Consider the following 16,082-nt stretch of genomic DNA (forward strand, 5'->3'; position numbering starts at 1 on the left):
ACCAACAGGTTGACAGTTCATGACTTGGAGTATAGGAGAGTAAATGAATAACACTCTCTCACTCCACAACCAACACCAAAGTTCCCTTATACAAGAAACTTAAGCCCCAAATTGCTCCAGTGGATTTCTTAGTTGTCAACAGTAAAAGACTGTGGTTGTACTCCGCAGCTCCCAGGTGTGAAGATGTATGTGAAGAAGACCAATGGTAAAAAAGTAAATAAGTAATAGTTAAAACATGAATACAGTAACATTTTAATGCTAGTATAACACTTTACTTTTTTTCAGAAGAATGGTGTTCATCTTCAAAAAGGCCATCTTCTGACAGGTCACTCTCCATGGACACACAACTGGGTTCAGGGGAGTCTGGTCTCTCCGGCTGGATCCTGGTAGACAGAGAGGAAGACCAGGCTGTGAAATTAACTTTTTAGTGTATGAGCCACAGCTGGTGGATACTCAGAAACTACCACATAGGTATTAACAAGAGTATTAGCACACCAAAGTTTACTAAAGTTAGTAAAGTTACCTCACTCCATCCATTTCCCACTGAATGTTTTTTTTTCTCTCTCTCTCCTCACTCTAATGTAATAAGAATATTGTAAAGGCGCCTAAGGCCCTTTATGTTGTTTGTAAGTTTTGATGATTTAGGAATTGAAGCTTACTCTACTGATACACTCACTTTAGGTCACTCTGGACATCAGGGAAATGCCAAACATGTAAATGTAAAATGCTGAACATTTGAAAGTTTGAATAGCATCGCTAGCTTAACTGGTACAAGCTGCATTTTTGTCCCCAAAAAGTGTACAAAAGAAAAATAATAATAAATAGTTCAATTTTTCAGAAGAAAACCATAAGAATTTTTTAAGTGTACTTTCTTCAGCATGACGTATGACAGCACAACAGATTTAGATAATCTTTTAAAGTTGTTGTTTGACTACCAGATATCACACATTCAACTACAAAGTAAAATATGTAGCAATAAAAGTGAAGTATCTTAACAAGTTTGAATGGTAATAGTAGCAGTAACAGAGTTCTTGCAGAATATACCTTAGAAGTATGAATTAGAGTTCAAGTAGTGTTTCAGCAGAATCCACCTTTAAAAGTATGAGTTGGCTACTATTAGCAAAACTGCTTTAGAAGACTATACCTTTTAAAAATCTAAGTAGTAGCAGAAGTAGTGTTTAGTGGACTTTAAATGTTTACAAAGCAGAAGTAGTAGTAGTAGTTTTAATAGAATACACATTTGAAAGTATGTGTTGTAGCAAGAGTGGGTGATATACAGTGAGAATACAGTGAAAGTGTATAAAGTGCATTAAGCAGCATGTATTTCATTGCTGGGAGTGTGACAGCAGTCCACATGGTGTGAAGGTGCTGTGGGATTGTGTTTAAAACTTGGCCTCAAGCTGAAAACCACTAAGGAGCACTAAGTAGCTAGTTACAAAACCATACATGTAATATTCACACTACCAATCATAACTTCAATTGCATTGATTGGTTTTCTTAAAATATTAAACTATTGGAATAAAATATGATCAGAAAACCTATCAAAACAATTCTGATCAACAGAGGTCTTGACCTGAATAAACATGAACAAACAGCCCCCATAAAATAACTTAAGTGTCAAAGTCCAAACCAGTGTCCAATATCAAATATCAAACTAATAAACAATGTCTAACATCAGCGTCCAATCCAGAGTCTGCACGAAATCACATGTCATGATATAGTTTTATTATGTGTCTTATATTATGCGGTTAATGATTAATTAAACCACATCATCTGCAGTGAACTACAGAGCAGCCTTCCCACTCTGATAAAAACAGGTTTAAAACATTACAACAAATTAACATGTTCATGACTTTAAGACTTTAACGTTAACACCCAAACACTGATGTTTCACAAACTGTTACAGAAAAGTGTTTATTTTGTTTTGAACCTAAACAGTAAGTTTCCTCACATTCCTTCAACTCCCTAATCACAAATGGAGGGTTATTCCTTATTATTGTCTTATTATGGTTAAATCGATCTACAGTAAGCATTAATTGGTTGAAGAATAATATCAACTGTAATGTAATTTGTTGGCTACAATACCTTTTCATGTTGGAAATGACCCGCCGCCACACCGAGTGAAGGTTGACTACTGGCTTGATACTGGGTGTGTGTGTGTGTGTGTGTGTGTGTGTGTGAGAGAGAGAGAGAGAGAGAGAGAGAGAGAGAGAGAGAGAGAGAGAGAGAGAGAGAAATTAATCATTAGTCTACAGAGTCTAATTTGATTTTATTCCTTTCTCCTCAGGAAAAATCAAAGTCACGTTGGTGAATATTGGTAATATTGGTTGGTAAATATTTAAATCTAGAGTTGGGTTTTAATCAAGGCTATGTCTACACATTTAGCATTTAATTGTCTAACTGTTGACAATCAACCACAATCTGCTATGGCCATTTTTGGCAGTGGTATTATAGTGTTATTACCATTATTCTCAAATTCATATCTTAGACCAATATGCAAAGGCTAAGTTGTTTCTTCTTAAGAGGAAACATTAGAGATTCAAATTAAGATAATTCCTCAAATCACTTACTGAAGTTATTCACATGAATGTCAGTCACACCAGCATGTCACTTTTTTCCTGGCCAGGTCTGTCTTGAAAAAGAAAAAGGAAAGCTTTAATTTCATCTCAATGGGACTACCTGGTTAAATAAAAGTTCCATCCATGGTTAATAAACCAATGAAATCTGACAGACGCTGTTTGTTCCCCTTCGTCAGTGCTGGTGTCTGCAAGCTGCTGTCACATCCTCATCGCTTCGGTATCAAAGTCTAAACCAGTCTGAACTTCTGGGCAGAAATCAAGTCTGTGGCAGAGAAATTACAGATCAGGTGGTGCAGTTTTATTATGCGTCTATCAAATAATGAAATTTAACCATCTACAATGAACAGGAGTAACCTGATTAAAACAGGTTGAAAAAAACAAATAAACGTCTTCATAACTTGTTAACAGCCAAATACTGAAATAAAATTCCATTTTATTGCTTTCTTGTGGTTCGGCACACACTTTTATGTAAAGTTCGATCTGTTTTTAATTGTACCTTTTATTCCTATTTTTTTTTTTTTTTTTTTTTTTCAGCTCTATCATTTATTTAATTGTGGTAGTTTTACATCACTGTCCTTTTGGGTTTTATTGTATGTAAAGCAGTTTGTAAACATTGTTTTTAGAAAAGTGCTATTGTGGCGGACTCTATGGACATTATTCACCATAACCTGTGGTTTGGGTATGTTTAACACATGCAGTTGTATTGTGTGCTTCTCAGGGTTAAGGAGACACGGTCCCTTTAAGAAAGTCTGGTTTTCTGAGTGACGTCAGCTCGACGTAATGTTGTGCTTTTCGGAAGCGCGATGTAAATTGTCTTGCTCTGTTGGTTTCAAATAAATGACACACGAGTTGGTGTAGTCAACAAGAGAAGTTGTCCGTCTCCACATTCCTGCCACTTCTACACAATGGTGTTTTGAGCTAATATGTGCTGAATCAGAGGTGAAATTTAGTATACTGTATATTGCAGTGAAAATGCCAGAGCTCTCACTGAGCGTTGCCACTCGGTTTGCATCACCGGAAGTCCCCCCACGATATGATTTTTGACTTCCATGTTTATGTTTGTATATACTGTATATGATGCTATGTAAAGTAGGGCTGCCCCCTAATAGTCGACCAAACGTTAGTCGATGAGAAGAGTCTTGGTCGACCAAGTTTTCATTGGTCAGTTAGTCGCAGAAAAAAAAACAAAAAAAAACCTCAAACTCCATTCGGGAGCTGCGCCCTGTCGTTAAAAAGTTATTAGACCAGGGTTGCACTTGGCGGGTGTATTGCTGGGGACCCAAGGACGTGCAGTGTCGGATTTGGTGCAATTTGGACACACCACACGTTCAATATTAATAAACTTTGAATAAACAAGCGGACAGCGCTCTGTGCAGCAGCAAGGCTCAAAGCATGCGACTAATAGCCTACGCCTATTGTGGTTTTTTTTGGGTGAACCAGAGTATATTTCACCGGTGTTTTTGACCGTGAGAAGCCGCGACGTGGGTGTGTTTTTTCCCGTGAACCAGAGTGTATTTCACCGGTGTTTCTGACCGCTAGAAGCCGCGACTTGGGTGTGTTTTTTCAAAAAAATATATATTTAAATAATTAAATTAATATCATAAACGTGCTACGACTAGTCGACGAATGGCTTGAACTAACGACTACTAGTCGACTAGGAACTGCCCCCGACTCTTTGGTCGGGGGCAGCCCTATGATGTAGTATGTATATACTGTATATGATGCTATGTAAAGCCCTTTGAGACATGCTTGTGATAAGGGGCTATACAAAAACTTACTAACTAACTAACTAACTAACAGCGAACTCTCACGGGAGGTAATAGGGGCAACATCTGATCATAAGGTATACCAAGTTTGGAGAACATCCTTTTAACATAATCTCCACATCAGAAGACTGATTCTGGTGTCCTGTCCTGTCCTGCCTCCATGACAATGGCGGTGTCAAATATCGGGGGTCTCCATGAAAACCATAACGTTACAGTTCTTAATGTCCCCTTGAAAAGCCAACCTTCTCCAAAGTTCATCCAGTTTGTTGTGTAGTGACTGGACATTTGCCAGAACAATAATCTAAAGTAAAATAAAATTATTGGGGTGATCAAAATGACAGTTATTGAATATTGGAAAGGACGTGTCCCTCCTGCCCAACCCCCTCCTTCTCCATTTGTGACAACTATGGATCTCATTAACATTATGAACTAATGGTAACAAGCTTAGGTTGACTTATTGACTTACAGTCATTGTTTTCCTTAATGCGTATATGTCTGTATTTCAGCTGTATCTCCAGACCTCCAGCAGCTGTTGGTCAGTAAAGAAGAGGTTCCCCCTGAGCAGCAGGAGTGGAGCCTCAGTCTGGACCAGGAGGACCCAGAGCCCCCACACATTAAAGAGGAACAGGAGGAACTCTGGACCAGTCAGGAGGGAGAGCAGCTTCAAGGGCTGGAGGAGGCTGATATCACCAAGTTCTCATCCACTCATGTTCGTGTGAAGAGTGAAGATGATGATGAAGAGAAACCTCAGTCCTCACAGCTTCATCAAAGCCAAACTGAGGAGAACAGAGAGGCAGAGCTTCTAGCCAGCAGCTCAACTGAACAGATGAAAACAGAAGCTGATGGAGAGGACTGTGGAGTATCAGAACCAGCCAGGAACTTAGATCCAGCTAGTGATTTACAACCAACTAGTGATGGCAAGACTTCAGACTCTTCTGAACCTGAGACTGAAGACAGTGATGGTGATTGGATGGAAACTAGTGAACCTCAGTCAGGTTTAGACTCACTGAAAAACGATGAAGTTCTTAGGGAGAAAGACTTTAGTTGCTCAGTTTGTGGTCAAAGTTTTGGTGAAAAAGGAAACATGAACAAACACATGAGAGTCCACACAGGAGAGAAACCACTTAATTGCTCAGTCTGTGGTAACAGTTTTGGTTATAAAGGACACTTGACGATACACATGAGAATCCACACAGGAGAGAAACCATTTAATTGCTCAGTCTGTGGTAAAGGTTTTGGTAATAGAGGTGTATCTTTTAACACCTTCAGTAAGTTATTATATTATTTATTATATATAAATTATATACTATTTTTGTATTGTATATATTGAGTTGTTTAATCAATATTGTGTGTTACAATTTCACTTACTTTCACTTGTTTCTTTTTTTTAGTTAGTCAGAGGCACTCATTCTCATGGTACCACACTGCCACCTAGTGTCCATTTATATGTAAACCTTTTAAATATATTTAAAGCTCACCTTTTCATTACATCATTTGCTCTGTAAAAATTACTCAAGTTGTCATTCATTCTTTAACTGTGAGTCAAGTGTTATGGGGGGGTTATACACCCCAGTGCTGCGTTCATAGGCTCTAATATCACCCACCTGGCATCACAAATTGTGGAAGTGTGTCAACATAAGCAGTAAACATAGCAGCAAATCCATCAACTGTATGACTGGCCGCTGTATGACTGTATACTCGTCAACTTTGTAAACAAGGGCTCATAATTACTTCATAAGTCATGTCTCATAGGTCCATATCCTGACCTTTTGTATTATGTTGTATATGTGTATGCCAATGCCTACTATTGCAAAACAAATTTCCTTGTGGGATGATTAGGTATTCTATTCTATTCTATTCTGTTATATTTTAGTAGGCCTAGGACATTTTAGTACTCTTTCCACCACTGGTCATGTTTGCCTCCAAGAAACACAGTAAAGAAAGCAAGGTTTAATTCAAAGATGTTTCAGATTTAAGAGTTTCTTTCATTTCTTTTAAAACTTTGCTCGGCCGAAATGAGAACCATCAACTAAATGAATGAAGAATTGTGCAGTTTTTGAAAACTAAGGCATTATACCCTTTACGTTTATTTACGTTGACCTGTAGAGGGACGTAATACGCTCTGAGGCGTACAAACTACCGCAAATCATACGTCAGAAGAAGAGCAACAAGCGGGAAGGAAAGGTGGAGTCAGGAAAAAGCTTTGTGACGTCGCGCAAGATGGCGGCCGGTGTATGCAAACATGCTTGAGGGAGGCATACTTCCCTATTTTTTTCCTTTTAAAACTATAGTTACAACGTTAATTAACCAACAGAAGACTCTGTATGTATGGATGATACTATCACGAATATAAACTGGACCCGAGGCTCCGTTTAGCTCTGAGAGGAAGAAGAAGAAGAAGCTCCTCTCTCTTATGGACTCAGATGAATGCTTTTGTGGAGCTGTTGGAGCTTTGAAGGACCGCTTGTCAGTAAAACGTTCAGGAGGAAAAGTTCCTGTCACTGTGTGAAAATGTCTAAAGTCCAAAAGCTGAGAGCGTTGGTGAACCAGCGACTAACTGCGGTTGTTGAAGAGATATTTGGGCTGTTTGAAAGAACGATAGCAGAGTACGAGGAGGAAGCTTCTCGTTCAAAAGAGGAGATCGACCGACAACGAAAGCTGCTGGACGCTGTTTTAAATCCTGAAGTGCGGTTACACAGAGCAGGTTTGTGACATTTAAATGTTATTTTCACATTACTCACACATTTTATGATATTCCTGTTATGAGCAACTGTAAAGCAGGGCCTACACCACGCGCGTCACCATTCTTTAGATATTGGAGGGGGGGACACAATTTGGCCAGGGGTCTGTGGGTTTCCTTCTTCTATTTCTGATCCACAAGATTTTATTAATTCTAAAACCAGAGCTCTAGGGTAGAGTGTTACCATTTAACTGTATTGTGTTAGGGACTGTTCGTTATTTATGAGGAGGGGGGGGGGGGGCTTCCACAAACTTCAACGTCGCGAGTCTGTTAGACTCTTGGTCTTGTTTCTGGTACTGTGTGTGACTCCAGCACACTGTAACAATAACAACAGTTTTCTACACAGTCTGTGTTCTACAGATAGAGAACACTTTTTAGCTTGTTTACAGTTAAACATAACCTCTCTAATGGAATTATAAATGGTTGGAAGTTGCCAAACCAAACAAGGATATTTAGGTCAAAACTGTAGAAAAATTTGTGTCACTGATACAGATTTTTTTCTTATCTGACTTAATTTTAATTTAACATGTAAGTACACGTTTTAGTTTTTGTGTACCAATACATTGAAAGTACATCTTCTTAAACCTAGGCCATGTTTTGCATGCAAAAAAGTGTACTAGTAACTGATGTGTTTAGAGAAATGTAGTGCAATAAAATGTAAAATATTTACTTTTAAATCCTGAATCTGTGATATTGTGACCATAGAGATGTTGGAAATATTCAGGCCATTCACATCTAGAACGATAACTAGGTAACTATAAATTCCAATGATACATTGTTGCTCAAGCATTCACTCTGTATGAGGTTAACACCTTAACCAGGTTAAGGAACAAGACCATGCCTAACTCCTCCCCCAATTACCTGTCCAACTCTACTTACACCTGTTTAACCCTCTCTCCCTTGTTTGCTCCAGTTTTATTTTGGCACTGAATATTCATAGAAAAATGGAGGCTGGTTACTTTACTGGCTTGCTTTTATTTTACTCGCTCTCTAAAGTAAATAAATGACACAGTCAAATGATTTGGGTCCATGAATTGCTACAAAAGAGAGAGGAGCTGGGTGAATAAAAAAAAAAAAAATTACTAAATAAATAAAATAAAAGATATATATATAATATCTTTTTATTATTGCAATATTTCCTCTACTGTAGAATCTGTCATGCTGGAACGATCAAAACAGCATCTTGAAAAACCATTGCCAAAACCACTTAATTTTCATTCATTTTCATTGTCAGAGCTGATGCTTATGAGGGTGTGATTTTAGGGGCCTCTACGGAAAGCCGGGCGGCCAAGATAATGGTAGGGGAAACACTGGCTATGACAGGGAGGCAGCAGCATATGTGTAGTGAAAAAGCTACAAAACTCACAACTCCCCTTGCAGTTTCATCAAAGTGTACATTTGTGTGACACCAAACCATGAGGATCTTTCCTCATCTGCAGATTTATCTAAGGTATTCCCTGAGGGGGGAGATACAGACGGGTGACAAATTAAAGGAAAAACCTGTACAAGCCTGAATGCTTGACCCCTACAGTGAGGGGATCCGGTGGCTCTGTTATGCTGTGGGGGGCATTTTGCTGGCATGGTTTGGGTCCACTTGTCCCCTTAGAGGGAAGGCTCACTGCAAATCAATACAAAGTTGTTCTGAGTGATCACCTTTATCCTATGATGAAACATTTCTATCCTGATGGGCGCGGTCTCTTCCAGGATGACAATGCCCCCATGCATAGGGCACGAGGGGTCACTGAATGGTTTGATGAGTATGAAAATGATGTGAATCATATGCTATGGCCTTCGCAGTCACCAGATCTCAACCCAATTGAACACCTGTGGGAGATTTTGGACCGACGTGTTAGACAGCGCTCTCCACCACCATCATCAAAACACCAAATGAGGGAATATCTTTTGGAAGAATGGGTTCCATCCCTCTAGTAGAGTTCCAGAGACTTGTAGAATCAATGCTGACAAATTTAAGTCACTATGATAGTTTCATTCCCTTCTGTACCCCCACTCTCTGTCGGCAGCTGGCTATGTACCGACAAAGTGAAGCTAATTTGCTAGGCTAGGTTACATACCGTAGCTTAGTAGCTGTACAGGAGCCTGACCGGAGTCTCCGGTCTGCCGTGTTGCAGGGGGCCGGGGAACGGGAACTTCAAGCCGAACGATCCGCGGGGCTCCTGGGAGCTCCGGGTGTCACGCTCCCCTCCCTCTCCCTCTTAGCTCTTTTAGCCTCGTCTGTTATAGGCTTCTTGTTTTGTTTTGGTGCAGAAGTTCCAGCAGTCAGAGTCCTGTCTTCCATGTTACCACTATCTACCATACTGATTAGCTTCACGCTCTTCAATCTATGGAAATGGAAACTGCGTCTGTTTTCTTTCTGTTTTCACCTGACAACCCACGTGAGCTTCGAGTCTGGGGAGGAGGGGGCGGGGGGAGACAACTCTCTCCAATATTTAGAATTTGGACTGCAGTACCCATTTTAAACGCTGGGCGTCATTGTTACATACAGGTCCTTTAAGTCACATTTGTTCATGTATCCTCTATTTGGTTTACTAACATGGTGATAAATGTCTGCAGTAAACAAAATCTTGGCAATACATTTATATGGCTAAATACTAGGGATGCCCCGATAACGTTTTTTGCCGCCGATCGTCTATGAGCCATATCTGCCAATACCGATCGGCCATACCGATAGTTTTTTTGTTTTGTTATAGCAGCTGGTATAGCAGTATTATAGGTCTAACAGTTTCCATTTTACATACATTTCATCCATCAAATTGAGTCCTGGTTAAAAAGTATCCGCATTTTCTTTTTTTCTACCTCAATATTTACTTGATCATTATGTAAACAAAACCGTGTGCGTTCTAGGTAGCGCAACATGATTTTGTGAGATAACCGAAGCACAAGACTCAGACTGTCGCCAGTCTGAGTCTTGGAGGAGCATCTCAGCCTTTTCGGATGAGAGTCTGTTCCTGTGTTCATCCACGATGTTGGATGCAGCGCTGAACAAGCGCTCACTCTCCACACTTGTGCAGGGTGCAGATAGGTAAGCTCTTGCGACAGCGGCGAGGGCAGGAAAGCGATCCTTGTTGGTTTTCCAGTATGCCAGTGGCTGTGCACTCCGAGAGATGGGTGGCTCTGAGAGGTAGAGATTGATCTGTGACTGTGCCGCGCTGTCGCCATGGGCCTGCTGCTGTGTTCCTTCTTCCATGATTTCGCCAAACATTGACAACAAGGAACCCGGTCGTGGCACCTTCTCAGCTGGCTCGCCTGTGTCGTTGGCTCTGGGTCCTTGGTCGGGGTCTGTCTGTACGGCCAGCAGATCCAAAAGCAGTCCCCGTGTTTGCCCTTGAGCTTGTCAGAATAAAATCTGTCCTTGTATCTTTTATTTAAAACAAAGAAAACATCACATTAATATAGCATCGCGTTCGTTCTTTTAGACCAGGGGGGCCTTTTCAGTTGCTGCACCCTCCCTCTGGAACGCCCTCCCCATCCACATCCGACAGGCTAAGACCCTACCATCTTTCAAACAGGCCCTCAAAACTCACCTCTTCAAGCTTGCTTTCACCTGTTAACCTCCTCTCCCTTCCCTCCATCTCATGATTCCTCTAGTTTTTAACTACCTACTTTTATTCTTGTCTTTTATTTTTTTATTATTACAAATGTACCTATTAAATGATTTTACCCTGTATGCGAAGCGTCTTTGAGTACCTAGAAAAGCGCTATACAAGTCTAATGTATTATTTTATTAAGACTGTTATATGTCATCCTAAATAGGCCTATATAAGCGAATACTGTATATAAGCGTTTGAGAAACGATGGAAGAATGTCATTCTGCATAATAAGTAGCCATGTGCTTATGTTTGTTTGAGAAAAGATGGAAGAGTGTGTATTTTCGGAGCAATGCATTTTATCCAGCTAAAACAAGAATATTTTTGCTATTCTAAATTGGGGTGTTAGGCTAATCTAAATTAGATTATTTATTTTATTTTTTTAATTATATTTTTGCTGATTATTCTAGGCTAAATGTTGTTTTTCTCACCTTGGGTCTATTATGGTTGCCAAACTGTAGAGGGGCTCTTTGTCGATGTCGGCGAATCTGAGGGTTACAGAGTCCAGCAGTGTGGATTTTGTCGTCTTCACGCCATGATCTGATGCGACATCTTTGCCCAGGAAACGTTTTAAAGCCATCACAGAAGGTATGACATGGGCGGCAGATGCAGAGGACGAGCTTATTTCCTTCGTGAGTTCTTCAAAAAGTTCCAGAAGGGATAGCGTGTTTTCGATCAGTCCCCACTGGTTGGCAGTGAAGGTAGCGGGTAGATCGAAGTCAGCTGCATAAGCACCCAATGCCCGTTTTTGCTCAAGAAGACTTTGGAGCATATAATAAGTGCTGTTCCATCTGGTGCTGACGTCTTGCTGCAACCTTTTTATAGGCTGGCCGAGTTGTGTCTGCACACTCTGCAGTCTGGAATATGCTAGGCAAGAGTGCTTGAAGTGTCCCACGATGCGTCTCCCTGTAGCTATGATGTCATTTATGCTGCACTGTGACAGCACTCCATTGTGGACAGCCAGCTGAAGCGTGTGGGCCATACATCCCAAACTTTGTAATCCTGCGTCTTGCATAGCTTTTACCATGTTTCGGGCATTATCTCTGAGTACGACATGCACCTTTTCTTTCGGAATATGCCATGTCTGGAACATATTCTCGAATGCCGTTGCCAGCGCTGCAGCAGTAAGGGAGCCAGAGAACTCTTGGGAATGCAGGACCGCTTTACGAAGTCTGCATCAATCCACTGAGCTGTCAAACTCAGCATTGACATGGGGCTGACGTCCGAGCTCCAAATATCACTCGTAAAGCTAATTGAAGAAACGTCTTCTTTCAGAAGGCTATCGATGTGTGAATACACTGCCTGGTAGAGCTCGGGTAGGGCAACATCTGAAAAAAATGTGCGACCTGGGAGAGTGTAGCGGGGCTCACTGTGAGAGAGTAGTCGTCGGAATCCGATGTCTTCGACCACATTTAATGGCTGGTCGTCCAGCCCTATGAATTCCATGACTTTTCTTGTGATCGCCTTAGCCTTCTTACTATCATGGCTATACGCGTGGGTGCTCTCTAAAGTGGTTTGCCTTAGCGGCCGTTGTGGTCCTTTCTCTGCTTTTTTTTTTTTTCACTCTCCGCGGTCAGCTTAAGGAACTCGCCATGCTCCGCTGGGTGATGCAACTTAAGGTGCGGTATTAAATTTGTTGTGTTGAAATTGTTCACCTTGCTTCCCCCACAAGGTATTTTGTCCTGGCATACATTACAGATGGCCTGTGTTGCATCTGTCTCACACACTTTGTAAAAGTTCCACGCCGCCGACATGTTTTGAGGTGAGTTAGCATGTGACAATGACACCAACTCCGCTGAGAAATGGCTCACGTGTTTTGCGTCATCGATCGGTTTTTGCAATCGGCAACTATAACGCATTATCGGAATTCTCCGATCTCATACTGAATATCGGCCGATTCCGATTGCTGGCCGATCGATCGCGGCATCTCTACAAATACGGAACAGATGGATTCGTAGTCCGTCGAAAATAGAAGCTATGTGCATCAGAGTTTCAGATCCAGCAGCGTGTTGTGTGCGCAGCTAGTGCAGCAGCTGCGTATCTGATCCAACCCAAATGGACAGAATAGAAACGCAACCAGTGTAGTCGAGAAAGCTGTTGGCATGTCCGCTGAGTTTATGTTTAATTATAAACAATTTTATTTCTTTCTATGATAATGTTAGGATAAAATCAAGCTGTTTGGTTTCTCCTCCTTGAGACAGCATTGGTTACTGAGAAATGAGTCATGTTTGTGCAAATAACTGTCTTATATGGCGGTATTTTTTCGCCAAATTTGTTCTCTTTAACTGAACGGGTCAGGAGTTTTAAGGAGATTTCTTTATTTGTTCAGCTGAGAGAGTTGAGAGATTTCACATGTAAAATACATAAATACAGAGCAGTACCGGTAGTTGTACCTGTTTTAGGAGCTGAAACTACTGGCTCGGTTCGTTTTATGACCAAAGGTTTCCGGCTGGGCGGTGTTTGGACCTTCGGGCCAATCACAGTGCTTAAAAACGGAAAACTCCACTCAACCAGGATCTCGGACGACATTAAACAAACGCACAATCAAATGACAGGCACAGACAGTTTACTGTGAGCCGCGGACCTGACAGGTTGTTGTGAAAATGTCGAGACAGAAGAAACTAGACATTCTTTCCTATTTTCAAGTGCTCAAGTGAATTTAACTTCTTTCTATGAAGTAGCACCGTTATGAGCGAAGCTAGGCTGCTGTATTCCTGCTGTCAATCTGTCAATTCTGTCTGTTTTCTGATGGATCTGTGTGGCCGCAGCTATTGCTATTCAACAAATGCGCCGTGAGCCTGTACAGGATTTGTACTTGTTCTCTTTCTTTTTCCGTACTCTTTTACTAAGAAAGGTAGAAAGGTGAAGAAGAAAACTTCTTCACCTTTCTACCTTTCTTAGTAAGAGAAATAACAATCTCTCTGTGCGTTTCCCTAGCGATGCACCATAAACAATCGCTTTGATTGGCTGAATTCAGTAAAGTAGACACATGTGATTGGTCTGTGACCTCTAGCTCCACTGAGCGATTACCATATGAGCTGAAATAGCTGCGCCTAAGCTCCATCAATCTTATTAATTCTCATGAATTGATCAGAAATGGGTTGCGGTCAGGACAGAACCGTCACTGGGTCCGGATCCGGCCCGGAGTCCGCCAGTTAGTGATGCCTGGCCTAGTGGAATAAATGTTTCTGATTTACCGCTAATCCCAAGAGCTCCTCTGATCCCGACTGGTATGTCATGTTGCTTTTCAACATTCTTATAGAGGGGGTGGCCTTTGTCAAATAGTGCCGGGTTCCTGGACTTCTGTAATCAGTTCCTCTGCAAGCAACACCATCACTGCAGTGAGCTACTGAATTAACCCGCTCTTCCTTTTTAGAACTACGTTGATTGGTTGAAAATGTTTTGTTGTCTCTGCATCCAAAATTTTCTCTGAGTTCGAACCAAAAATATAGCTATAGTGATCATTTTGGATGTTTATATAGTTAAAGTGGGACGACAGACATTCTATTTACCAATAACAATTTAAATCTTTATCTTTATAATTATCGTTCTAGATATGAATGGGCCAGTTATCTTTATAGTATTAAGAACTCAAACGCTTATTTCGTAATTGAGATTCAGGGGTGATAGATCTTGTCATTCAGATTTAGGGGCAGCAATCAGCAGCAAGCTACAGCCGACAGTCTTTGGTACCCCTCAATAATTTTCCCATTAACATTATGAAGTAATGCTAACAAGTTTAGGTAATTTTCCTTAATGTGAATATGTCTGTATTTCATTTGTACCTCCAGACCTCCAGCAGCTGTTGGTCAGTAAAGAAGAGGTTCCCTCTGAGCAGCAGGAGTGGAGCCCCAGTCTGGACCAGGAGGACCCAGAGCCTCCACACATTAAAGAGGAACAGGAGGAACTCTGGACCAGTCAGGAGGGAGAGCAGCTTCAAGGGCTGGAGGAGGCTGATATCACCAAGTTCCCATTCTCTGCTGTCCCTGTGAAGAGTGAAGATGATGAAGAGAAACCTCAGTCCTCCCAGCTTCATCAAAGCCAAACTGAGGAGAACAGAAAGGCAGAGCCTCTAGCCAGCAGCTCAACTGAACAGATGAAAACAGAAGCTGATGGAGAGGACTGTGGAGTATCAGAACCAGCCAGGAACTTAGATCCAGCTAGTGATTTACAACCATCTAGTGATGGCAAGACTTCAGACTCTTCTGAACCTGAGACTGAAGACAGTGATGATGATTGGATGGAGACTAGGGAACCACAGTCAGGTTTAGACTCACTGATAAACAACGAAGTACTTGGGGAGAAACGTTTTAGTTGCTCAGTTTGTGGTAAAAGATTTGACCGCAGGGGAACTCTGCTGATACACATGAGAGTCCACACAGGTGAGAAACCATTTATTTGCTCAGTTTGTGGTAAAAGTTTTGGTGAAAAAGGAAACTTGAACAAACACATGAGAGTCCATACAGCAGAGAAACCATTTAAATGCTCAGTTTGTGGTAAAAGTTTTGGTCACAAATCATCCTTGAAGATACATATGAGAATCCACACAGGAGAGAAACCATTTAATTGCTCAGTATGTGGTAAACGTTTTGGTCAAACAACACTCTTGAAGACCCACATGATGGTCCACACAGGAGAGAAACCATTTAATTGCTCAGTGTGTGGTAACAATTTTCGTTATAAAGCACTCTTGAAGACACACATGAGAGTCCACACAGGAGAGAAACCATTTAATTGCTCAGTCTGTGGTAACAGTTTTAGTCAAAAATCATACTTGAAGATGCATATGAGAGTCCATACAGGAGAGAAACCATTTGATTGCTCTATCTGTAGTAAAAGTTTTAGTAGTAAAGGACACTTAAATAGACACATGATAGTCCACACAGGAGAGAAATCATTTAATTGCTCAGTTTGTAGTAAAAGTTTTGGTCATGAAGGAAACTTGAAGACACACATGAGAGTCCACACAGGAGAGAAACCATTTAATTGCTCAGTCTGTGGTAAAAGTTTTGGTCGTACAGGACACTTGAAGAGACATATGAGAGTCCACACAGAATAACCATTTAATTAGAGTCACATGAGATACCCCACAGCAGAGAAACCACTTAATTGCTCTGTTTGTATATACACATATATACAAACAGAGCAATTAAGTGCTGTGCTGTAAGGGCTGTATAATATACAAACGTGAACTTGTGATAAAATGTTCAGCCAGAGTGGAACATTGCGTTTACTCATGAAAATTCACAAAAGTTTTAGTGATAAAGGACATTTTCAGAGACACATGTGGGTCCACACAGGAGAGAAACCCTACATTTGCTCAACCTGTGGGACAAGTGTAATAGAAAATGTTTGAAGATGCACGTTAGTCCACACAGGGGAGAAACCAGTT

The 16,082-nt window shown here is 41.0% G+C and overlaps 1 protein-coding gene across 1 annotated transcript; it reads left to right on the forward strand.

Annotated features, from left to right (window-relative positions):
* The first annotated feature begins 183 nt into the window (after positions 1-183).
* Positions 184-15,857, forward strand: LOC139927282 (uncharacterized). The gene is given in 4 exon segments (XM_078284540.1): positions 184-205; positions 4,852-5,147; positions 5,292-5,571; positions 14,482-15,857. Coding segments are annotated over 4 exon segments (1,974 nt in total).
* The last annotated feature ends 225 nt before the right edge of the window (positions 15,858-16,082 follow it).

This window comes from Centroberyx gerrardi, chromosome 7 (assembly GCF_048128805.1).
Source record: "Centroberyx gerrardi isolate f3 chromosome 7, fCenGer3.hap1.cur.20231027, whole genome shotgun sequence".
Lineage (NCBI taxonomy): Eukaryota > Metazoa > Chordata > Actinopteri > Beryciformes > Berycidae > Centroberyx > Centroberyx gerrardi.